Below are 26,862 nucleotides of genomic sequence, written 5' to 3'. Positions count from 1 at the left end.
CTGAGCAGTATATGGCGCTAGTTTTTACTTTGACTGAGCAGTATGTGGCGCTAGTTTTTACTCTGACAGAGCTGTATGTGGCGCTAGTTTTTACTCTGACTGAGCTGTATGTGGCGCTAGCTTTTACTCTGACTGAGCAGATTGTGGCATTAGTTTTTACTCTGACAAAGCTGTATGTGGCGCTAGTTTTTACTTTGACTGACCAGTATGTGGCGCTAGTTTTTACTTTGACTGAGCAGTATGTGGCGCTAAGTTTTTCTTTGACTGAGCAGTATGTGGCGCTAGTTTTTACTCTTACTGAGCAGTATGTGGCGCTAGTTTTTACTTTGACTGAGCAGTATATGGCGCTAGTTTTACTTTGACTGAGCAGTATGTGGCGCTAGTTTTTACTCTGACAGAGCTGTATGTGGCGCTTGTTTTTTCTCTGACTGAGCTGTATGTGGCGCTAGCTTTTACTCTGACTGAGCAGTATGTGGCATTAGTTTTTACTCTGACAAAGCTGTATGTGGCGCTAGTTTTTACTTCGACTGAGCAGTATGTGGCGCTAGTTTTTACTCTGACTGAGCTGTATGTGGCGTTAGTTTTTACTCTGAAAAAGCTGTATGTGGCGCTAGTTTTTACTCTGACAAAGATGTATGTGGCACTAGTTTTTACTCTGACAAAGCTGTATGTAGCGCTAGTTTTTACTTTGACTGAGCAGTATGTGGCGCTAGTTTTTACTCTGACAAAGCTGTGTGTGGTGCTAGTTTTTACTTTGACTGAGCAGTATGTGGCGCTAGTTTTCACTCTGACAAAATTGTAAGTGGCGCTAGTTTTAACTCTGACAAAGCTGTATGTGGCGCTAGTTTTTACTTTGACTGAGCTGTTTGTGGCGCTAGTTTTTTCTTTGACTGAGCAGTATGTGGCGCTAGTTTTCACTCTGACAAAGCTGTAAGTGGCGCTAGTTTTAACTCTGACAAAGCTGTATGTGGCGCTAGTTTTTACTTTGACTGAGCTGTTTGTGGCGCTAGTTTTTTCTTTGACAGAGCAGTATGTGGCGCTAGTTTTAACTCTGACAAAGCTGTATGTTGCGCTAGTTTTTGCTTTGACTGAGCAGTATGTGGCGCTAGTTTTAACTCTGACAAGCTGTATGTGGCGCTTGTTTTTACTTCGACTGAGCAGTATGTGACGCTAGTTTTTACTCTGAAAAAGCTGTATGTGGCGCTAGTTTTTACTTTGACTGAGCAGTATGTGGCGCTAGTTTTTACTCTGACAAAGCTGTATATGGCGCTAGTTTTTACTTTGACTGAGCAGTATGTGGCGCTAGTTTTCACTCTGACTGAGCAGTATGTGGCGCCAGTTTTTACTTTGACTGATCAATATGTGGCGCTAGTTTTTACTTTGACTGAGCTGTATGTTGCGCTAGTTTTTACGCTGACTGAGATGTTTGTGGCGCTAGTTTTTACTCTGACTGAGCAGTATGTGGCGCTAGTTTTTACTTTGACTGAGCTGTATGTGGCGCTAGTTTATACGCTGATTGAGATGTTTGTGGCGCTAGTTTTTACTCTGACTGAGCAGTATGTGGCGCTAGTTTTTACTTTGACTGAGCAGTATGTGGCGCTAGTTTTTACTTTGACTGAGCAGTATGTGGCGCTAAGTTTTACTTTGACTGAGCAGTATATGGCGCTAGTTTTTACTCTTACTGAGCAGTATGTGGCGCTAGTTTTTACTTTGACTGAGCAGTATGTGGCGCTAGTTTTTACTCTTACTGAGCAGTATGTGGCGCTAGTTTTTACTTTGACTGAGCAGTATGTGGCGCTAGTTTTTACTTTGACTGAGCAGTATGTGGCGCTAGATTTTACTCTGACTGAGATGTTTGTGGCGCTAGTTTTTACTCTTACTGAGCAGTATGTGGCGCTAGTTTTTACTCTGACTGAGCAATATGTGGCGCTAGTTTTTACTTTGACTGAGCAGTATGTGGCGATAAGTTTTACTTTGACTGAGCAGTATGTGGCGCTAAGTTTTACTCTTAGTGGGCTGTATGTGGCGCTAGTTTTTACTTTGACTGAGCAGTATATGGCGCTAGTTTTTACTTTGACTGAGCAGTATGTGGCGCTAGTTTTTACTTTGACAGAGCTGTATGTGGCGCTAGTTTTTACTCTGACTGAGCTGTATGTGGCGCTAGCTTTTACTCTGACTGAGCAGTTTGTGGCATTAGTTTTTACTCTGACAAAGCTGTATGTGGCGCTAGTTTTTACTTCGACTGAGCAGTATGTGGCGCTAGTTTTTACTCTGATTGAGCTGTATCTGGCGCTAGTTTTTACTCTGACAGAGCTGTATATGGCGCTAGGTTTTACTCTGACAAAGCTGTATGTGGCGCTAGCTTTTACTCTGACTGAGCAGTATCTGGCATTAGTTTTTACTCTGACAAAGCTGTATGTGGCGCTAGTTTTTACTTTGACTGAGCAGTATGTGGCGCTAGTTTTTACTCTGACTGAGCTGTATGTGGCGCTAGTTTTTACTCTGACAAAGCTGTATGTGGCGCTAGTTTTTACTCTGACAAAGCTGTATGTGGCGCTAGTTTTTACTCTGGCAAAGCTGTATGTAGCGCTAGTTTTTACTTTGACTGAGCAGTATGTGGCGCTAGTTTTTACTTTGACAAAGCTGTGTGTGGTGCTAGTTTTACTTTGACTGAGCAGTATGTGGCGCTAGTTTTCACTCTGACAAAGCTGTAAGTGGCGCTAGTTTTAACTCTGACAAAGCTGTATGTGGCGCTAGTTTTTACTTTGACTTAGCTGTTTGTGGCGCTAGTTTTTACTCTGACAAAGCTGTATGTGGCGTTAGTTTTTACTTTGACTGAGCAGTATGTGGCGCTAGTTTTTACTCTGACAAAGCTGTATGTGACGCTACTTTTTACTTTGACTGAGATGTTTGTGACGCTAGTTTTTACTTTGACTGAGCAGTATGTGGCGCTAGTTTTTACTTTGACTGAGCAGTATCTGGCGCTAGTTTTTACTCTGACAAAGCTGTATGTGGCGCTAGTTTTTACTCTGACAAAGCTGTATGTGGCGCTAGTTTTTACTTTGATTGAGCAGTATGTGGCGCTACTAATCAGCTTCTGTAGTTTGTAAAGAGTCTTCTTGGTAGACACACAATTTTCAAAATATTATTTTCAAATTTTAACCCTGATTGATAGTAAGGTAAATTTTGTTATTTTACAACATAATATCAGTATCACACAGCTAAATAACTTTATATTGATTCGTTTCCTATATTAATTTATTATCGCTGTAAACATTTGCTTGCGGATAGCGCCACCTCCATTTTTAACGTATTTCTCAACAAGAGTTACGCAGCTTGTTGTATGCTATAGTAACATCTTAAAACAACCAGATGTGTCTTTTATTGTCAGACTTTGTCATTATATGTGTATTAATATATATTAGAAATGGCCTTTCAAAGACAAATTATGGAATAAAAAGAAGTAGAAATAAGAACTGCCCATTTGAATTTAGCTGGAAACGACTGGCAGTATATCATTTCATTTTTCTTTGAGTATTATAATGTCCTGTCTAGAAGGCTGTCTTCTTATCAATTTTATTTTTCCGATTGTGAACTTTGATGCAGTTTATGTAATAAATAACTACACATATATCTGAAATAAGCAGTGCATATTTCAATTTTGTATTTTAGTTACAGAATCTGCTTTATGTTTACTTATTTTCTCTGACCGTTTTTTGCGTTTTGTCTTCCAGGACAATCGTTGGAAGAAAAAATCTTTAGCTGTTGTCCCTGTAAAGTTTGCACTATCATGGGCATATAGCATGTACACGGTGACTGTTTCTGTACATGGCAGGGATGGATCTGTGTCCGTCAGTCATGGGGCTGTGGAAATGGGACAGGGATTGAATACAAAGGTAAACAATTAGGTAGTTTATTTATGTGTCGAAAATTATTATATGTCTTTTAATACGAAATATTCAGATCCTTTACAACACTATTCAGCAATTTGATTATTGCTGTTGGTATTGATGCCTGTCAGTTAAAATAAAATGGAAAAGAAACAATATTTGACACTCGAAAAAAAGTAACATTAGATGTTGCCTATATAGTTGGTACCTAAACATTTAAATTACATCTTATTATAATGCATTTTGTTTAATATTTGATACCCAAGGATCTATTTAGCTCGCTCATCAATTCCAATAATTTGAATGATATCATAATAAAGCATAAAACACATACGAATAGATTATTTTATGATTTCTAGCTTGATATATGACAAAAATTCTAATATCTATGTGCCTTTGATAAATGTACTTTAATGTTTGTAGGAAGACATCTTATTGAAATTGAACATTTTTATTCTGCAAAAGGGAAACTGCTTTCAAGTGAGAAGAAAATGTTCAGACTATTTTTATATGTTAAAATGACTTAATTTATTACGAAAAATATTACTGGACCTGGTAAGCCTTAATATTGTCATTCAAATCAAGACAAATTTACGTCATCCCCTTCAGTTTATTCTTCTTGCAATGAAACACACTTAAATTGGAGTCTTGCTGTCCATGACCGAAATGTTTCAGCACAACTTTAATGGCATAGCGTTTATTTCTGACATAGTTCTGACATTTTCTTTAGCAACGGAACTAGAAAAAAAATGTCACAAGACTTAGGTGGGAGAATAAGATGGGTTCTCAACCTGAATAAACTTTTCTTGTTTTAAGATTTATCTTTGTGGAAGGACGCATTACCATATGTTATTGAATAAGCTGTATGCTTTTCAAACCTTTGCGTTGGGATCTATTTTGATAGAATTATTTTGGCACTTGAAAGTAGTAAAATCAATAGAAGTGAAGAAAAAACATATACAACCTTCTAAGCAATTTTTGTCCTTTTTGCAATGACCAGCCTTGCCTGTTTTTATGTGTAGCTGGAGCTCAAAACAATAAACCCAAGTTTCTTCGCTTGTGAGCAACTCAGATATTTTCTTTGGATTACAATTTGTTTTATGTTTTTCAGTATTTTTCGGCACGGTCTAAACGCTTGTGATTTTGGTATAGTGTCAACAAATGGTTGGACCAGTCTAGCAAAATCCTTCTTGATTTGTTCGTTTGTTTTGGGTTTAACGCCGTTTTTTCAGTTATGTAACGGCGGGAAGTTAACCTAACCAGTGTACTATTCTCCGCAAGTAACTGCTAATTTCCCCACATGAATCAAAGATGGAGGAAGAATAATTTTTATCAAATCCTCACGGTAAACATACGGCTCGCCCGATTTTCGAACACACGACCCCGCGATCCGTAGATCGGCGCTCTCCCTATTGAACTAAGCGGGCGGGTTTTCTTGAAATTCATCGGTCAGTCAGCCTATGTTGTACGGTCCCTTATGAAACATATAGGCACTGGTCTAGTGTAAACATTTCTTTTTTCAAAAATCCTTTTTTACACAAATGTACTGTTTAGACATTAGTCAAATAAAGAAAAACGATGACCAGAAATCCGGTCGCAGTGTCGTATTATTTATATGATATTGTGATCGGATTTTTCGCCGTCGATTTTTTTATTTGACTCACTTATAAACAGAACATTTGTGTGTGAAAAAGGAAATTTAAAAAAAAGTTTACAATGGTTTTACAAAAACTCGCCATTATCAAAGAACTATAAGATGCATTTGCAACAATGTCCCAGTGCTGAAATTTCACATAACTAGGTGAAACGCAATCTTTATTTCTTTACAAATGGCATTCATTTGTAAATTGCATTCATTTGTAAAGGGAGACAACTTTTTGAAAATAATTTAAGAATCCAGTCGTACGTGACAGTTTGGTGTAACGTGTAATGGACAGATAGATTGTTGGTAAAGATTAATTGTTTGTTTAGTGAAATTACCAAATATTTTTATATTTTGATGACATACTGCTAAACCTGAATTTGATAACTGGAAACATAAATCAGTGGCAGTGGATACAAACATGTTACAAACAATATATACATTGTTCAAACAATAAATTCACAACGTCAAATATATATTAGTTTATATATAGTTTATTACGTTCATCTAAAATGCTACCAATATATTTCTCTCTTGCCTTGGATGAGTTTTCTTGTTCCAACTTGAGGTTTGTTTGTATAAAACCAATGTTGGAAAATATACGCTCTGCCGAACTGAATGGCGTTTTAATTAGTTTCAGTGTCAGTTAAACAACATAGTACTGAAAACTTCACAATGCTCGACCGATGCCCATCATACTGCTGGACTGGTATTCCTATTAAACTGTGGTTTCATAGGATAACGCCTTTTGCAATCTCATTGTATCGGACAGAAACATAAGCAATTCTTGCCTACCTAGCGGGGAAAGTATACGTTTGTCCGAGCACGCGCCGGGAATAGATCGTGTCTAAAATAGCGTGCACTAAGATAACGTCACATAATTCTGGCACTATTATGACGTCATAAACTATATAAAAAAATGCCAGGAAATACCCAAATCTATTTGTCTCCACGATCTATTTTGAACGTGACAGGCACGAAAAATAATCTAACATGTCTGCCTGTGTAAGACAGAGCTGTTTTCCCAACCAACGGGACAGCTTGGATAAAATACCTCGCTAACGCTCGGTTTTCCATTCCACACTGTCCCTCTAGTAGGGAAACCCCGTCTTACACAGGCAGACATGTAAGATCCTTATATTCAGGCATAAGTTGAAGTGTTTCTGGGCATTTCCATTTGGTTCATATATAGTTTTATTCCACGGTACACTGGGTGAAAACGTTTGGTGTTGTTAAATTACCCAACATATTACGGATGAGATTGCGTATTAGTTTGATCTTCTCTTGGCAACAGTGGGCAATTATATAAGGTCTGTTTCGCGGGTATGTCTCATTGCATGCAAAACTGATGCTCGCGCGTGTTTCAGTAAGTAGTTCTAGCTTGACTGATTTTAGAGTTTCTTAAAGAAGACCCGCTATTTGATGGTTGCTAAAATATTTGTTTGTTTCTACAACCTGATTTACCACTTACATTGGGGAGATGTCTTGTCCAAGTAAATTAACCAATGGGCAAAACAATCGTATAAAATCAAGTTCGGATTTTTATCATTACTTCCATTTTTTTTCATTTTCTATAACAACATAAGTAACTGTATACATGTAGGGTTTTGAGTCTGTTTCACTCTAGTTCTAGTCTGCAGCCATGGGCATACACTACGTGTCATTATCCTGTTGAAACAGAGTGATATTGGCATTATTTTGAAACAGTGGGTGACATGCCTCGCAAGAATCTCATCTTAGTAGCATTGAGCATTCAAATTTCCATCGCACGCGACGAGAGGCGTGCGATAACCATGCGCAATGCCTGCCCAGACCTAAACGGAACCTCAATCCCCAAAACGATTACGTTCATGAACACAGCAGTCGGCATAACGTTCATTTCTTCTACGGTATAGTCAAAGCCTGCCATCACTTCGATGAATGGAAAATCTCGACTCGTCGGAAAAGAGAACGCTATTCCATTGTTACCTTAACACGGTCAGTGTAAGAACGACATCCACGTAGACCACCCTCGCGTAGATGATTGCGTACAGTTTGGTTAGATATTTAGCTGTTTTGTGTACCAGGCTGTTAGCAGCAGTGGCAGTGGCAGTTTAGAAACGATTGCTTTGATGGGTGTTCATTATATAGCGGTCTTGTCCAGGCGTCGTGACGTGCGGATGTCCACTTCGTGTTGAATCTTCCGTACGCCCTGCTGCTTGAAAACGTTACCGAAGATTTCGAATAGCACGACCAGAACTGCCAACAACCCTAGAAACATCAGTCGTCGCCATACCAGCATTAAGCATGCCAATGGCACGTTTACGTAAATCTGTGTATATCAAAAAGAAAGAAAAGTGAATAAATTTCAATTTTTTCCACGTCTTTTTCTTATTAACAACAAATTCTATTAAATCAGACTGAAAGGTTTGATTTTATAAACACGGATTATACTGGTAGGTGCATGCACGAGGAAATCGAGTTCAACGTTTTCTTTTTTGTGTAATAGTACAATCTAGCTATAATTGGTTTTATTTGACACATAATCGCTCTCCAGAACATAACTATGTAGGCCATATGACATGTTGATTTCTTTTTATAATATTAAGAAATGTGTACAGAAATGGGAAGTTTCTTGTTTTGTTCAGTATATATCCCAAACATATTTAGCTGCATAAGGTACTGGTACAACATTAGAAAGTTTGTTTTAATGGTCAAATGAATTTATAAATTGTACTTCTGTTTGGAGAGTCAGCTATTTCAGAGAAATGTTTCTTCCTCGTTGACATGCATTGATTTGCCGATCAATGGTTGTAGCACACTCTTCGCAATGGTCTTACAGTATTTACATTTTACAAGAGTTTTAGACCAATCTTCAAAGATATAATAGAAATTCCAAAACGGATATTTTTTGCTTCATATTTACTTCAAACATGTAATGGTTATGAATATAAACACTTTATGCTTACAGATCATGTTGAAGTTAAAACTGGAGGAAAATGCTTTGACTGAAAACAAGAACCTGTCAAACTAATAATGCTTCAGGCAATAATACACTCTAATTGACTGTTCAATACGTTACCAATGCCAACTATTCAGTAATGTTAAAATTTGTTAAGGAGGTAGGTTACCTTAATATTTGTATGTGCGCATGTCCAACCCGAAGCTAACGTGACGTTTTACGACGACGTTTACGACAAACTAAATGTGTTTGTATATCCATTCTTCTGAAAAAAATCATGAACCTGTCTCCGATCTGAATGGTTTATTCTAACATGGCTCGATTTGATTTCCAGTTAAACAAAGAAGAAAATCGAGCTCTGTATATTCTGCGATAAACAACGGTTGACACGCGGACCGGTAAGAGAGCATAATGCCGTCAATCATGACGTCAAATTACCGCATGACGTCCGCTACATTACTCCTCGCATAAGTGAAGTCCAGCATAATATTTATTAAATTATATCAATGAGCATGTCAGAATGAAAACAATCAAGGCCTTCTTGGGATTTATCGTCTAATTTACCACGGTTCATCGTTCAGATGTTTCAGTATTTAACCACTCGGGCTAACGCCCTCGTGGTTCAATTCCTACGCATCTAAACTCTGAACCGTGGTAAATCAGACGATAAACCACTCGAAGGACTTGATTATTTGTTAAATAATGCAAAAATAATGAATAAATTGCCGCAGAAACGCTTCAAAACATTGTTGTCTTAAAATGACGTCATTACCGCCATGACGTTACGTGTCAGTTACCGCGCAAAATTAAAAAGTTTTATATTGAAAGTACGTAATTCTGTGCATTTTCTTTATTTGAATTATTTTTTAAACAGCCATTATTTGCTGAAATATTTTTATGAGTATTTCGCTCTGAATAATGATCAATATTTTGCTTCTTTTATGTAGTTATATCGAAATGTTATGCGGAATGTAAGAAAATGGATGATGGTAACTGATGTTATTGGGAATATAGCTGGGTGAAAGGTTACTTATTACGGCCAGTTTCAAATAAAAATTGGGCAGTTTTATTTGTAATACCTATCTTCCACTTTCCGTTGATAATTTGTTATTATATACTAAAACTAAGCTCTTAAATTGTTCAAATTTCAGTAGAAAGTTGTGTATTCTTGAACTAAATTGATGTTACTATGGAAACGAAGCCCGTGACCTATATATCTAAATGTAAAATTCAAAAGCGTTGACACTGGTCTATTTAAGGACCACAGCTTCGGCTTTTTATTTGCATTTCAACAATATCCGTGAGAATAATAGTAGCAAGCAGAACGTTTTTTCCATAAAAAATGTCAGACGAGGGGTACTGCTGTAAGTATTTTAAGCTGTGAAATTTGTTTAAATAAATGCAAATAACACGTAAATATTTCTTACGTTAGAGGTAAGATGTTTTAAAGCTACATTAACAAGAAAGATAATTTTATTTAATATTTTTTATAAGAAATTACGATAAAAAGCAAGATATATGCTATTTTAAACAGCTCTGTTGCCATGGTTACTTTAAAATTTAAGAAAAATAGGGTACCATGTACAGTGCTTGGTATTTTGCTAATTATATTACCCAAATATTCCATGTTGCCATGTTGGCCATTAACAGAATGGCACTGAAGCCGTCGAAAAACCAGTTTTCGTACATAGTTTATTAAAAATGAGGGAAAATGCGTTACCATGGAAACACGAGCTCCGCGACATTTACATTTTAAGCTTATGTTAGACAGCTTACGCGCATACTAGTGAAATTTTCAATTATGCAGACTTCTATACGTATACGGACAGCAATGAAACCAAAATACACTGAAAAGTGTTAAATTCCGTATTTTCCTTCTTCTTTCAATATAAAATACCTTTGGAGGGTCATGTACTTAAAACCTTGATAAAACTTGTACTTGAAGGGACAGAGATAAACGGAATTGAGATTGTAGCAATTAAAACATTAAATCACACGAAATACAAAAAAAATGCTGCGGTTCAACTAATTTTACCCTGGTAACAAGGTAACCTACTTCCTTCATATCTTTGCATGTAATGGTGCGAAAGGTGGAACATGTTAATTAATTAAACAAGGTCTGAAATTGATTCTTTTTATGCTGGTTCCCAATATTTCCAGGAACTCTCTGTATTTCCCGTCCTCCTGGTAAATATAATAGGGTTATTATAACAGTAGCTTGTCTGGGATGCAGTAGTGCTCTAGTGAATTTTGCCGGGTCGGATTACACGAGGCGTGCAAGTTATCGATCGAAACCTTCAATGTTTTAACGATGTTAAAATAGAACTGTGTGTAGTTTTTATAGACCAGGTCATGCATATCAAATGAAAGTATACATAATGTCAATGTTATGGGTGGACGGATAGCTCAGTGGTTTGCAAACTGGCCTTCCAATCCTGAGGTCGGGGGTTTGATCCCCGGCAGCTACTCGGGAATTTTCAGAAACGCTTTTCAGTGTTTCCCACCCAACTAGAGGTGTACTGGTCAGGAACCCAGGCAATCCTTGCGTGTATCAGTGCTATACACTGGGCACGTTAAAGAACAAAACGAGCTAGGCTAAGTTAGCCGGACAAGCCTGTATCTGATTTCTGATCTCTCTGTCGTGGGGGCTTTGTCTCACTCTGTCCCTCTGGTCAGATCGCTCTGTGTCTGTACTAGTAGAGGATGAATTATGCGCCCTGTGTGGCTGCATTTGAACTATGTAAAGCGCCTTTAAACGTAATAATAATAATAATACATACATACATACATACATACATACATACATACCTAAGATACAATACGGATTTTTTTGCCTATTCGTATTTAATTGTGAAACACAGGCCGTATTTTTGACAGAATCGATATAGGAATCATTATAAAAAAATATTTCCGGCTTTAATGTCAACTCTGAGCGGGCTCCCTTTTTCGTGAGTAGAACCCTGCAAACTGCAAAACGTTATCACAGATACAATGCACATTTAATATATTCAAAGCAGTATTGTATAATTATTGTATAATAATTATGATAAGAGAAGTCGAATGCAATGATGGAAATAACTCATCCTAAACATAAAGGGTCAGTGGTAGGTAAAGAATTAGTGTATTGAACTGCGGTGGCCTGATGGATAAGTCAGCTGTCCCGTATTCGGGAGGTCGAAGGTTGGAGCCTTAATTGTTAGAGGCGGATCTTGTTACTGAAGAGAGATCGGTTGACGATCCGCAGCCTAGTTAATTAATGGTTACTGGTTACTGGTTACTTTCCTGCCTGGCACCTAGCATTAAAAAACAGGAAGTGGGGAGTAATGTTGCCAAATATATGTATGTATCTCATATAAGCCAACATGATTTGCCCTTTCAGTAGTGGTGACCCGATAATAAACAAACACTTTACTTTTGTATTTTTATAGATTGTATTGGATACAGATATGAAAGAAGTTAATTAAATCATTACGCAGGATTGTCGGCAGTATTGTGTTTATTCACGAGTTGTAAGCTACAATACGGAATACCCATTTTTAAGAAAATCAAACTGGAAGTTAGAAATAACAGAAAAAATGTCAGCACTCTGAGTAAGATCGCCTTTGCAATGAAACATCACACCAAGGTATCTGTAACTGTCGACAAGTTCTAGAACATTTTCACCAATTTTGAATGACTGCTCTGTAGTCGTAGCGCGACCTCGACGAAAATGAATACATTTAGATTTATCAGTATTGATAAGTACGCGCAATCGTCTACACCAGTCACGTCACTTGTCTAGAATGCGCTGCAGGTCTTCCTCTGTTTTTGCGATACAAACTATATCATCGGCATATAACAACAAAGTTTTCTGCCATCAAGGTCGAACCCAAGATCAAGGCCATTGACCTCCTTCACTAGGTCATTCGCGAATATTGAAAAGATGGCCAGCGACGCCGAATCTCCTTGTTTCACCCCTGAGATACATGTAAACCAGTCTGTTAGCTTATTATTCACACGAACACACGCACTAGATTGCTGGTATATATTTCTGATAGAAGTATACAGCTATCCGTCAATTCCATTCAGCAATAAAATTTGTACAGCATCATGTCTATATCGATAAAGTCAAAGCATCTACGTAGGTTGATAAATGCCGTGAACACGGTGGAATTGTTACGTATTATCCCATTCAAAGTAAACACGTCGTCTTCGCAAGACCTGTTCCGTCGAAATCCATTTTGTTCATCTTCTAGTATTTCGTTTTCCTCCAGATACTGACACAGTCTTTTATTGATAAATCCAGTATATAGTTTACTCACACAAGACAACAAACTAATGCATCTGTAGTTCATGGGGACCCTCTTGTCTGATGAAGCATCCTTTAAGATAGGACAAATTATAAACTTTCGCCAAATAGAAGGAATGATACCTGTATCAAATATTAACTGAAATAGTACTTTCAGAATGAAGGACACTTCAACACGAAATATGGAATTTCATCAAATCCACATGCAGAACGAGATTTTGCATTCATAACAAGTTTGCTTATTTCCTCAAACGTAATATTTCCATTTAGCGTTATAGTCGGTGTATAGAGCGGATCATTCATATTGTTTTCTATAAGCAACTTATGAACTTTAGTTTGATGATAATGCACAAAATCAAATTCACTGCTGTCTGTTCCATTGTATAAATTCTCAAAGTCTCGCTTCCATTTGTCCAAAAACATGTATGTAGGCCTACAAGATAATAAATCGTTAATATGGAACATACATCAACATAATATATAACCCTGTTCTGAAAAAAATGAAAATAGAAGTGTAACTTCATTTCAAAATCAACATGCATGATAAGTTATATTATAATGTAACATATTTTCAACCTATAAGTCATTGATTGCAATCGCTGTTCCCTTCTTTTTCATATCCTGTACGCTAGTAATCAAACTTCAATTTGAAACATGTTAAATCTGGCGTATTTTCTAGTTATGATATCCTCCATTGAATCTTTAAAACATCATTTATTGCATATGCCAAAGGGTCAAGACATATGCAAATCAAGGTCATCTGAAATGAAAATGAATCACTCCACAATACATCTGTAATTCCGGATAGATAACTATGATATTGGTTCAGCTACAGTAACCATGCTTCTTGGCACTGGTTATTAAAGGATCAATACATTAATATAGATCATAATATCAGGTTTAAAGAGATATATTATATGCATGACAATCATGCAACGTCCTTCAGTTTATCTAAAAATATTAAAATAACATTTACCAGACATTTGTTGCCTGGAGGATGCCACATTGAGATGCTGTAAGGTGCATTTGAGGTATTCTTTCTTGCGTGATCGTCATCATTGGCACATCATTGGTTGAAGTGTTTCTATACCACTTTCTAGGCATCAGTGGTTGACTCGAAGGAACGGAGCAGGGTACGCTGCAGTGTTCTTGCACCTTCATGTTTCACCTTGTAGACCAGAAGGTCTTTATTAGGCTAGCATATAATAGTGTAATGGTTACGTTCCCATCTACCTTTTAGCTTCTGTTTTCCACGGAAGGGTAGATTTTCTAGAAGCCAGGAAAGAACTTCGAACGTTTTCGTCGAAATTGGCCTAAATTCCCTTTCTAATCTGGATTTGATCAGAATACTTGCAAACATATATTTATTAAATTAAAAACCAAAAATATGTGTTCTGCAGAAAAAATTGGGAGTGATACTGTATCCTGGAAATATGCCTTTTGGCCTGTGCATACATCAAATTTAATCAAAGTATAACAGATTTAACAGTATGTTTTAGTTTTTATTGAAATATTTTGTCTGTACTCTTCTTACTTTCTCATATCTTAATAAAATATAACGAAATGTCTATCAATCTGATCTTCACCATTCTTATTGCAGCGGATAATTGCTGTCTTTATAACATTTTCACTCACATAGCAAGTTTTATCTGATGTATTGTAATAAGTTTTAAGGTCCATTCAATGTAATTATTAATGGACGAATCTTACTTTTTTATCTTATGTATGGTTCATGTATATGTTTGTGTTTTATAATATATATATATTGTGTAGTTTCTTATAATTCTAAAGCATTGCCATGTGCATGTTTTACTGATAGATATTTCATAAATATACATAGATAAGACTGAAATAAAGTTTGTAAATTCTGATTACATATTTTTATCCATTGTGCAATTAATACATGTTAGATTGCCAGTGGAGGTATTTTTAAAGTTTGATTTCCGTATCCTGTTGCCCAATGTTGTCATAAGTACGAGTATGATTGGTTCAAATTGTTGAACTGATATGTATTGACAGAAAAGTAAAACTAGAAACAATATTGAAATCGTATGATATAAACAGCTTTTATAAATGCTTTTATATGAAAGGCAGGTGGTGACCACATACCTTTATATCAAAATAAAAAACAAAATGTACATTTCTTACAGCGATCTAACAGTATGTAAAGGAACTTTTTTCCATAAATTATACTGTTTCAACTGAGTAGTTGACTAAATCAATGCTAAAATTGTTTATATTGAACAACTGAGTAGCTTGCTTAAACGACTGAGTAGCTTACTAAACCAGTGCTTAGTAGGAACTGTTTATTCCAACTGAGTAGTAGACTAACCAATGCTTAGAAGAAATTGTCTATTTCAACTGAGTAGCTTACTTAACCAGTGCTTTGTAGGAACTGTTTATTTCAACTGAGTAGTTGCCTAAACCATTAATTAGTATAACTTGTTTATTTTATCAGATTAGCCGACTTAGAAACCAATTCTTAAAAGAAATTGTTTATTTCAACTGGCTAGCTGAGTTAAAACCATTTTTTTTTCAGTAGGATTTTTGTCAGTAGAGTAGTTGACTAAACCAACGTTCAGTAGGAATTTGTTATATCAGTAGCTTACTAAAACAGTTACTACAGTAATTTAAGTTCTATTTTTACACAGGTAGCTCAAGTTGTTGCTTATGAACTTGGTATACCCATAGACCATGTGACAGTAAAGACGACCAGCTCTAAAATGAGTGCGAACAATAGTACCACAGCAGGAAGCGTCACAAGTGAAGAGTGTTGCAAAGTAAGAAAACGTTTATCAGTGACGATAGATTTTTATCTAAAAGGACTGATTACACCAAAAAGAAGTGACTATTCAATGTTACAAGTCAAAAATGTAGTTCTATGCTGTTGATAAAATCTGGTATACTGTGTCATATGAGGATGTGGCAGTTATATTTTTGGCTTAGTTATATTTCTTATTGAATTGAGAAAAGATCTAGACCATTTTCATTCTGAATTTCCAGGTTTTAGTTTTATTTATTGAGAAAATGTCTACATACGCATCATTGCTAGACGGTAATTTTCATTGGAACATTTTAGATGGTGATATTTTTCAGAACAGATTATTTTTCTTATATGTAGCATAACATTTTAATATTTTTAATTTTTGGTAAGAAGACATGTTAAACTAAAAGACTATATAGTTATATTTGGTTTAATATCAATGAAATGCTCTAAGATTATGGGCCGGACAGTCAAAAAAAGCTGTTGACATTTGATCTCAAAGTGTGACCTTGACCTTAAAGCTAGGGTTCTGGGTGTTGTGCATGACATGCGGTCTGATTATGGAGAACATCTCTGCTTTAGTAATATTGTAATCCCTTGAGTAATAACAAAGTTCTGGACCGGACATGAAACAGGCCCTATTCCTGCCATGTTAACATTTGACTGCCAGATGTGACCTTGACCTTTGAGCTAGGGTCTGAAAGTTGTGCATGACACATTAAAATCCCTTCATGGATGGCAGAATTGTGGACGGGATAGCAAAAACGCCCAGTTTACATTTGACCTCCAATTGTGACCTTAACCTTTTGAGCTAGGGATCTGGGTTTTACGGTTGACACGTCGTCTCATCATCGGGAACATTTATGCCAAGTAATATTAAAGTCACTTGATAAAGAACATAGTTATGGCCCGGACATGGAATTGCGGACGGACGAAAGGACGGACGGACGTTCCTACATATGGGTATTTATGTGGCTACTCTTTTGTTCTGACTATTATTCTTTTAGCCACGTAAAAGAAAAATAGCCACATAAAAACTAACGGAGTGAATGACAAAGAAAACTTATAGTCACCTATAATTCCTATATAGCCACTAAGTATGCAAATGTAAGCTCGGACGAACGGAATGAGGACGGTCGGAAAAGCGCAATTCTATAGTCCCTGAGACTGGTTTACAACCAGTAGGGGACTAATAACATTAAAATTGTAATTTCAAATTTTTTTTTACTTCCAAGCTCTGTCGCGATTTCCGTGGTTTCAAGTCATTACTAAAAGTATATGAAATAAACATTGAAACTGTTTAATAAGCAAACAACTATGTTCATACAGGATACACTGCTTTCATAGGTATACAGAAACTTATAAAATGCTTATCGATCTTGCAGCATTCTATAACACAAGTATGACATTTTGATCAATTTAAAAGTAAATTGCCTTATCAAACATCTTTTGATGTAACGTTACTGATCCGGTAAATCAAAGTAAAAACTGGACATAGACAGAATATACTATTGCTGGTCATAGAAACGACCAGTTCCATGTCAACTTGCACACATTTTACACGTTTCACTGTTAGATGTTGATTTTTGAGGTATTGCCCTTCGTGTACTTTTATATGTTTCGTTTGAATAACGGTTTTCTTCATTACAAAACATCGCACCATGTAAGTCAGTAGATACATTTTTGTTCTTTTAGGGTGCTATACATTGTTGTAATGAGATCATTGCTAACATGAAACCTGTCAAAGACAAAATGGTGAACCCTACATGGCTAGACCTGGTAGACAAATGTTATTATGATAACGTGGTTCTAAGTGCAAGATACAGGTAGGTTTCTGATTTATACGATATTTAGTATTTACATAATTCTATATACAGAATGTTAAGCCATTCACGAATTAAACCTTCATTCAAACATTATAGAAATGTGCAACAACTAGTGCTTATACACTGCTGACACCCACTTTATAAATAAATAGTTTCAAAACATAGAACGCAACTATGCAAGTTGATACATCTCAGTTTTGAAAAGTGCAACAAACCTCGCGCACCGAAAATACCGGAAAATATAACAATACCAAGTCATTGAATGGACTCTATTATCCAAAAGTACCAGAAAATTCAACAATACCAAGTTATTGAATGGAATCCATTATCCAAAAGTACCGGAAAATATAACAATACTAAGTCATTGAAAGAAATCAATTACCCAAGCGTACCGGAACATTTAACACTACCAAGATATTGAATGCAATCCATTATCCAAAAGTACCAGAAAATATAACAATACTAAGTCATTGAATGGAATCCATTATCCAAATACCAGAAAATGTAATAATACCAAGTCATTGAATGGAATCCATTATCCAAATACCAGAAAATGTAATAATACAAAGTCATTGAATGGAATCCATTATCCAAATACCAGAAAATGTAATAATACAAAGTCATTGAATGGAATCCATTATCCAAATACCAGAAAATGTAATAATACAAAGTCATTGAATGGAATCCATTATCCAAATACCAGAAAATGTAATAAATCCAAGTCATTGAATGGAATCCATTATCCAAATACCAGAAAATGTAATAAATCCAAGTCATTGAATGGAATCCATTATCCAAATACCAGAAAATGTAATAATACCAAGTCATTGAATGGAAGCCATTATCCAAATACCAGAAAATGTAACAATACCAAGTCATTGAATGGAAGCCATTATCCAAATACCAGAAAATGTAACAATACAAAGTCATTGAATGGAAGCCATTATCCAAATACCAGAAAATGTAACAATACAAAGTCATTGAATGGAAGCCATTGTCCAAATACCAGAAAATGTAACAATACTAAGTCATTGAATGGAATCCATTATCCAAATACCAGAAAATGTAACAATACCAAGTCATTGAATGGAACCCATTATCCAAATACCAGAAAATGTAATTATACCAAGTCATTGAATGGAATCCATTATCCAAAAGTACCAGAAAATATAACAATACAAAGTCATTGAATGGAATCCATTATCCAAATACCAGAAAATGTAATAATACCAAGTCATTGAATGGAATCCATTATCCAAATACCAGAAAATATAATAATACCAAGTCATTGAATGGAATCCATTATCCAAAAGTACCAGAAAATGTAACAATACAAAGTCATTGAATGGAAGCCATTATCCAAATACCAGAAAATGTAACAATACAAAGTCATTGAATGGAAGCCATTGTCCAAATACCAGAAAATGTAACAATACTAAGTCATTGAATGGAATCCATTATCCAAATACCAGAAAATGTAACAATACCAAGTCATTGAATGGAACCCATTATCCAAATACCAGAAAATGTAATAATACCAAGTCATTGAATGGAATCCATTATCCAAATACCAGAAAATGTAATAAATCCAAGTCATTGAATGGAATCCATTATCCAAATACCAGAAAATGTAATAAATCCAAGTCATTGAATGGAATCCATTATCCAAATACCAGAAAATGTAATAATACCAAGTCATTGAATGGAAGCCATTATCCAAATACCAGAAAATGTAACAATACCAAGTCATTGAATGGAAGCCATTATCCAAATACCAGAAAATGTAACAATACAAAGTCATTGAATGGAAGCCATTATCCAAATACCAGAAAATGTAACAATACAAAGTCATTGAATGGAAGCCATTGTCCAAATACCAGAAAATGTAACAATACTAAGTCATTGAATGGAATCCATTATCCAAATACCAGAAAATGTAACAATACCAAGTCATTGAATGGAACCCATTATCCAAATACCAGAAAATGTAATTATACCAAGTCATTGAATGGAATCCATTATCCAAAAGTACCAGAAAATATAACAATACAAAGTCATTGAATGGAATCCATTATCCAAATACCAGAAAATGTAATAATACCAAGTCATTGAATGGAATCCATTATCCAAATACCAGAAAATATAATAATACCAAGTCATTGAATGGAATCCATTATCCAAAAGTACCAGAAAATATAACAATACAAAGTCATTGAATGGAATCCATTATCCAAATACCAAAAAATGTAATAATACCAAGTCATTGAATGGAATCCATTATCCAAATACCAGAAAATGTAATAATACCAAGTCATTGAATGGAATCCATTATCCAAATACCAGAAAATGTAATAATACCAAGTCATTGAATGGAATCCATTATCCAAATACCAGAAAATGTAATAATACCAAGTCATTGAATGGAATCCATTATCCAAATACCAGAAAATGTAATAATACCAAGTCATTGAATGGAATCCATTATCCAAAAGTACCAGAAAATATAAAAATACAAAGTCATTGAATGGAATCCATTATCCAAATACCAGAAAATGTAACAATACCAAGTCATTGAATGGAATCCATTATCCAAATACCAGAAAATGTAACAATACCAAGTCATTGAATGGAATCCATTATCCAAATACCAGAAAATGTAATAATACCCAGTCATTGAATGGAATCCATTATCCAAATACCAGAAAATGTAATAATACAAAGTCATTGAATGGAATCCATTATCCAAAAGTACCAGAAAATATAACAATACACAGTCATTGAATGGAATCCATTATCCAAAAGTACCAGAAAATATAACAATACAAAGTCATTGAATGGAAGCCATTATCCAAATACCAGAAAATGTAACAATACAAAGTCATTGAATGGAATCCATTATCCAAATACCAGAAAATGTAACAATACAAAGTCATTGAATGGAATCCATTATCCAAATACCAGAAAATGTAATAATACAAAGTCATTGAATGGAATCCATTATCCAAATACCAGAAAATGTAATAATACAAAGTCATTGAATGGAATCCATTATCCAAATACCAGAAATTGTAATAATACAAAGTCATTGAATGGAACCCATTATCCAAAAGTACCAGAAAATATAACAATACTAAGTCATTGAATGGAACCCATTATCCAAATACCAGAAAATGTAATAATACCAAGTCATTGAATGGAATCCATTATCCAAATACCAGAAAATGTAATAATACAAAGTCATTGAATGGAATCCATTATCCAAATACCAGAAAATGTAATAATACAAAGTCATTGAATGGAATCCATTATCCAAATACCAGAATATGTAATAATACAAAGTCATTGAATGGAATCCATTATGGAAATACCAGAAATATAACAATACCAAGTCATTGAATGGAATCTATTATCCAAAATACCAGAAAAGATATCAACACCAAGTAAAAGGATACGTCTCCACACGGCCCTCTTAAAAGACTGCTGCTGTGAATGAAAACGTAGAACGCCTTTTTAAAATAACCTTGACATGTTCAGTCTTATGTTGAAGGTCTGTTACAATCAAAAATAATTTGAAAGCTTTAAATATATATTCGCATCTGAAAAATATGTTGCCCTGACACTTTTTCATTTCAGCGTGGCCGGAATTATTCCTGAAAATGGTGGCGACATTATCACGTACTATTCTTACGGCGCTGCATGTTCGGAGGTAGAGCTAGACGTTCTGACAGGTGAATACCAAATCAATAGGGTGGACATTGTATATGATTGTGGGGAAAGGTTAGTGTATGCAAGATAAAATTTGATATAGAAATAAACCTACAATGTTTCATATCTGCATGAAACGATTAATCTGACTACAAATACACGAGCTAGGAGATGGTTTTAATTAAATTTATGCACCTATCTGTCACTGAGTTAACTTAATGTGAACAATAAAGGTGACATGTTTTGAAAATAGAGGACTTTACGCCTGCTTGCTTTTATGACGAATAAAACTTAAGACTAACATAGATAATAATCTCGTTGACCCATTACTAGTTTACAAACATTGAATACGGAAGGTTCTACAGAAAGAACATAGTTTTTCTTCATTTACTGTACAAGTACGTTTGGTTATCAAATGTTTTATGGAAATCGTCAAACGGGGTCTACTTGTCATACTATTTACTTAGCTCAACCTTCAAGAAAACATTTACGGAATACCTATTCAGTTCTAAATAACAAATATACTACAGATAAGTAAAACTATAATAATGTTTGCATTCTGTTCTGTTTGTTTTGTAGCTTGAACCCTGCTGTTGATATAGGCCAAGTTGAAGGATCTTTTGTGATGGGTCTTGGTTACAGTCTAACAGAAGAGATAGCCTACGATCCAAAGACAGGAAAAATGTTCAATAACGATACTTGGGTAAAGCCACCAGCATTTTTGTGTATATACATCATTTAATCATTTGTTACATTAATTCTGTTTTATGTGCATCTTGTTTTCAGCTGGTATGATCATACACTTTTTGATTACTTTTGAAGTTCTCTGGTGGTTCCTGAAGTTTTATTTGCTAACGGACTCCATTTTCTGTCATTACTGCAGTTGATATTTGACTGTTTCCTGTGACCTTCCCATTCCGTAGTTTTTCTCCAGTTTTGCAATGTTGCTGTTTTCTGTATACATTGTACTATTTTGCATTTCTAGGGATACCATCCACCAACAAACAAAGACATACCAATTGACTTCAGGATAAGTTTGTTGAAGAATGCACCGAATCCGTCTGGTGTACTCAGATCGAAAGGTAAATATGAAATTTCCGTTTTACAATAAATAGTTTAAATGTCGATATTATTATTTTTTCAATAAATACCATTCGTGTAATATCATAAACTTTAATCCAGTATTTTCTTAATTCACCTATAAAGGCAGACTATCTCATCTGTATTCGTTGGATGACAATTCTAAACAACATTTCTGTTGTGAACAAAGTTTACATTATAACGTGTTTGGTGTTTTCAGCAAGTGGAGAACCTCCACTGAATACAGCATGTTCAACGTTCTTTGCATTGAGAAACTGCATAGAGGAGGCTAGAAAAGATGCAGGACAGACTGGGGAGTTTGATTTCCGTTAGTAAAGACTATTCACTGTATAAAAAATAAGATATAAACATATGTCTAAACATGCGCAAAGGCACAACATACTTTTTTGCGTGTTTTATAAAAATTGACGACCGAGAGGATTGTTGTGTTCTGAATTCAAATAAAAGCTTTATTTTCAAAGAAGCATTGGTAACGCTATCTAACGAGGGATAAGTTCAAGTTTAGTTTTACTTTGCCTATGGTTATCAAACTTTTGAAAGTGTTCTCAAGAAAATAGCTGAACGTAACTAGATCTATAACAAATACATTTAAGGGAACTTTACTTGTATCTTTCAATATATATCTTTTCTATCGAAATTCAGGTAACGATTTTTTTTATGTTTACACTTGACAGAACTAGGTGTTTTTGCACGTTAATGAGGAGTTTCCTGTAAACTTTGCCAAAATAAGATGCTGCTTTAATCTAGTAAAGATTTTACTGTGGCAAGGCATGAATGGTACCTTCACAAAGCTAGTAGCATTTTTTGTTTGAGGGCAGAAACATCTCCTTTTCTGTAATTATATATTTTACACATATCAAGTAATTGGTTTAGGTAATTCAAGCCTTAATACCGATCTGGAAACATCATAAACTTCCCATGCGACTGTCTATCTGTAGTATTATTGATGTTGATCTCTTCTTTAATTAGCTCTAAATCTGTGTTCGTGTAATGCAAACGTGCTATTTGGGGATACAGAATATTGTTTAATCCGTTTCTTGGCAGTAATGTAGTTTCATCATAATAACAAATAAAAACAAAAAAACTATACCTAGGCATTCGTTTGGTAAAAATGTGCCAAAGCCTACATGAATTATGTCTCGCACATCATTGAATGAACAGTAAAGTCGAATTCACATCAATAACAGTTTAGGCATAGTATCATATTTACGGGTAACAGATGTCGTGTCCGAACGTGAGTATGATATTACGCAAAAAATGTATAAAGAAAATTGCCAGAACCAAATACATATGTAGAATATCAAGTCATATCTGAGTTTCCCTGTATTTTTTCTTTGTTCTTTTAGCCTTGTTAACTTTGATAAACTACATAATGAAATTTCGACATTTTAAAGCAGCATGCCTCCAGATCGTTCGACAGCAACAAAAAATAATGTTTTAGATATCTTGAAATAAATGCTATATTTCTTAAGAAGGTGTTAAAACTTAATTACTGACAAACTTTCTGTTATGGAAACACTTGAGAATTTGCTAATTTTACTACTTTTTACGATGAAAATTGAAAAGCGTTTGTCACGCTTTTACTCAAGGTAAACTGTCTCGATTATAAATATCTATATTTTGAAGTCATTATTCACTACTTCAGCTATAGCGCTATTGGTTACGACGACGGGAAAATGTCTTTATTGCCGCGGCGGTCCGGGGTTTGATTCCCGACGCGGTCATCTTTTTTTTTGGATCTGGAACTTTTAAAATATGTTAGAAACAAAAATTCATATTCTAATGTTCATAATATGATCAAACTTCAATTTGAAAGAAAGATTTTTTTTTAGCCAAATCTGGCATGCTGCTTTAAGGTGAATGTGAAACTCAGCAACGTTGCCACGCTATCATTAGTAACAAAACGAGATATATACGCTTGTCATAACTATTCATTTTGTAATCCTATCCTTATTTTTTCCAGAGCCACCTGCAACAATTGAAAAGGTACAGATGGCGTGTTTGGTAGATCCCTCGCAATTTGCTATATAAAGCACCTCAAGAGAATATAGTTAAACATGTGGTACTCAAGATATTTAAGACTTTGCAATAAATATTACTCCAGTTTGTGAAACCTTTGACTGACATTGGGTGAAACATTATTATTATTATTATTATTATTATTATTATTATAGCAAGAAGAGAGCGATTTTGCCTCATTTGTTCATTCTCTCTTGAAAAGCATCAGATGAAAAATGTAGATCCTAGTTTTAAATGAAATACTCTAACGCCGTGACCAAATGTATATAGTCTTAAAGAAACAGTATCTATTTTGCATTGATAAAATTATTTGTCTAAGTATATCCATGTCATAAAAGGGACTTTTATAACTACTTTCTAAGGAAGCCTGTAAGCTGTTTGTTGTTCAGAACGTGTTTTTCAGGAGCAGGTAATTTACACTTGTCTATCCGGAGAGATGATTATGCTATAGAAGTGGGCAGTTGCTCTTAAAAAATATTGTTAACATAGGTTATGCTGTAGTGTATATTTTAATATAATTCAATTATTTTCTTAGTAAATTTCAGTTGTTTGTTAGTGATTTAAATATTGATGTAAATAAGCATTCCCTGGGTTGTATAATTAGGATATTTAACGTCAAATACAATGATTTTGGCCAGTCAGATATTGTGAGGAAAAGATTAATTACTAAGAGACTTGGTAAATGTTAACCAGTTATATGTCAAACTTATGGTTGTCGAAACAAATTACTGTGATTGACTATGCAATGTTATTGAGAATGTTTACTGTACTGAGGCTCATATTATGCCATTATATATTGTGTTATGTAATCTGTAAAGCGGTACCAAAATGATTATCAGTTGTTCTGGGATTTTGTAATTTTTATTCAGTCCTCTGAAACAATTAAATGTAAAGGCATTAAAAACATTCAATACTGTTTATGACTAACTTGTGAATCTGCGATGATTTGAAAATAATAGTATACTAACTGAGGGAAGCCAATACATCCTTCCCACATACCCGAGAAGTACATAATAAGAATGAATATAAAAATGTTTCTGCATGCAAGAAAAGAGAAGAGAAAAGAAATTGACGTGGTACAGTATTACAGTGCTAGCCGGATATAACGTTGTACTTCACTTAAGTACCATAGGAACTGATCTTTAACTTTGATTATTTGTTTTTTAAATCACAAACTTTGTTCAAGGTGAGCTATTAGTATACAGAGTTCGACATGCGTCGTCCTGCATCAACAGTTTTACTTCTCTGAAACCATTTCTTGGAAGCCTATAGTAGATATTCCTAGGATGATTATCTACCAAAGATGATAAACGAATTTCATTCTATATAGAATTCTGGTTGCCGTGACAACCAAAAAGAAAAACTTAAAATCAGTAAAAGAAAAAACTCTTCTTATCCAAAACTGCAATGCCCAAAGCTTACATGTTTGGAGTATTGTCTGGTTATCCGCTATTAATATTGTTTGGTCAAAATTGGTCCTGCCCGGGTTTCATTCGATTTTTTAGTCTTTATAGGACAAAAAAAAAACGTATTGTCTAAAACCTGAAGGCCTAAAGTTTAAAGATTTGCATATAGCATTATGTAGTACTCCTCCACCGAGTTTGTTCAAATCTTGCCACTGGCCCACCCAGGGTTACACTTGATATACATAGCTTTTATATTAGAAAAACATCTTGAAGGCCTAAAGCTTAGATAGTTGGCATGTATCATTGTGTAGTGGACATCTACAGAGTTTGTTCAAATCATGCCACTGGGGTCAAAATTGGCTCCTGGGTACACTTGTTTTACATAGACTTTCATAGGAAAACCTGTAAAAATCTTCTTTTCTAAATCCTGATCGAAGGCCTAAAATTTAGATGGTTATCCTTTGTGTAGTGGTCCTCTTCCAAATTTGTTCAAATCATGCTCCTTGGGTCAAAATTTGCCCCACCCTGGGCTCACTTGTTTTAGGAGAAACATATAAAAAATCTTCTAAAACCGTAATCCCCTGAGCTTAGATAATTGGCATGTACCATGGTATAGTGGTACTCTACCAATTTTGTTCACATCATGCCCCTGTGGTCAAAATTGACCTGCCCTTGGTCCACAGGTTTTACATAGCATTATATAGGAAAACAAACTCTTGACTAAAATATCAGATACTTGGCATGTAGCTTTTAGTAGTGCTCCTTTACCAGATTTGTTCTCATCATGCCTCTGTGGTCAAAATTGGCCCGCTCGGGTTTCACTGTCTTTATATAGACTGATACAGGAAATACTTTTAAAATATTTTTGTATTAAACCTGGCCGTTGAGCTTAGATACTTGGCATGTACATTTGTGCAGTGGTCCTTTACTAAGTTTTTTTTTCAAATCATGCTTTTACAACCAAAACTGGCTCCGCCACTGGGTCACTTGCGAAAAAGTAAAACTTTAAAAGACTTTTTGTTTAAAGTATATGTAAGAAACTCCTTAGGAAGATCAGACCAAGCAATATAATAGCAGAGTCGGTTTGACAGAGCCTGTTCATGAGAGATATGGGAAATGCAATCCCATTTACACTCCCTACTATTACACAGATATTGAATGGACTTTATGGTCCTAAAACTCCAGAAAATACAATAACAAAACTGAATCCAGCCAAGGGAAGACATTACGGCATTAAAGATTGGTTGTTCCTTTGGAAGCATAGAATGCAAACAAGCAAC

The 26,862-nt window shown here is 35.0% G+C and overlaps 1 protein-coding gene across 1 annotated transcript in view; it reads left to right on the top strand.

Annotated features, from left to right (window-relative positions):
- The window catches only part of LOC123536061 (xanthine dehydrogenase-like), an 85,725-nt gene extending 60,631 nt beyond the window's left edge, over positions 1-25,094 (top strand). Inside the window, exons 27-34 of the mRNA XM_053529220.1 lie at positions 3,735-3,896; positions 15,413-15,541; positions 17,221-17,351; positions 20,985-21,128; positions 21,636-21,759; positions 22,042-22,138; positions 22,357-22,464; positions 24,121-25,094. Of these exons, the coding sequence (XP_053385195.1) occupies positions 3,735-3,896; positions 15,413-15,541; positions 17,221-17,351; positions 20,985-21,128; positions 21,636-21,759; positions 22,042-22,138; positions 22,357-22,464; positions 24,121-24,188 (963 nt within the window). The 3' untranslated portion in view covers positions 24,189-25,094. The remainder of the gene's footprint in view (positions 1-3,734; positions 3,897-15,412; positions 15,542-17,220; positions 17,352-20,984; positions 21,129-21,635; positions 21,760-22,041; positions 22,139-22,356; positions 22,465-24,120) is intronic.
- Positions 25,095-26,862: the final 1,768 nt, after the last annotated feature.

Source organism: Mercenaria mercenaria, chromosome 17 (assembly GCF_021730395.1).
Source record: "Mercenaria mercenaria strain notata chromosome 17, MADL_Memer_1, whole genome shotgun sequence".
In the NCBI taxonomy this organism is placed as follows: domain Eukaryota; kingdom Metazoa; phylum Mollusca; class Bivalvia; order Venerida; family Veneridae; genus Mercenaria; species Mercenaria mercenaria.
This window is presented reverse-complemented; position numbering and strand designations above follow the sequence as displayed.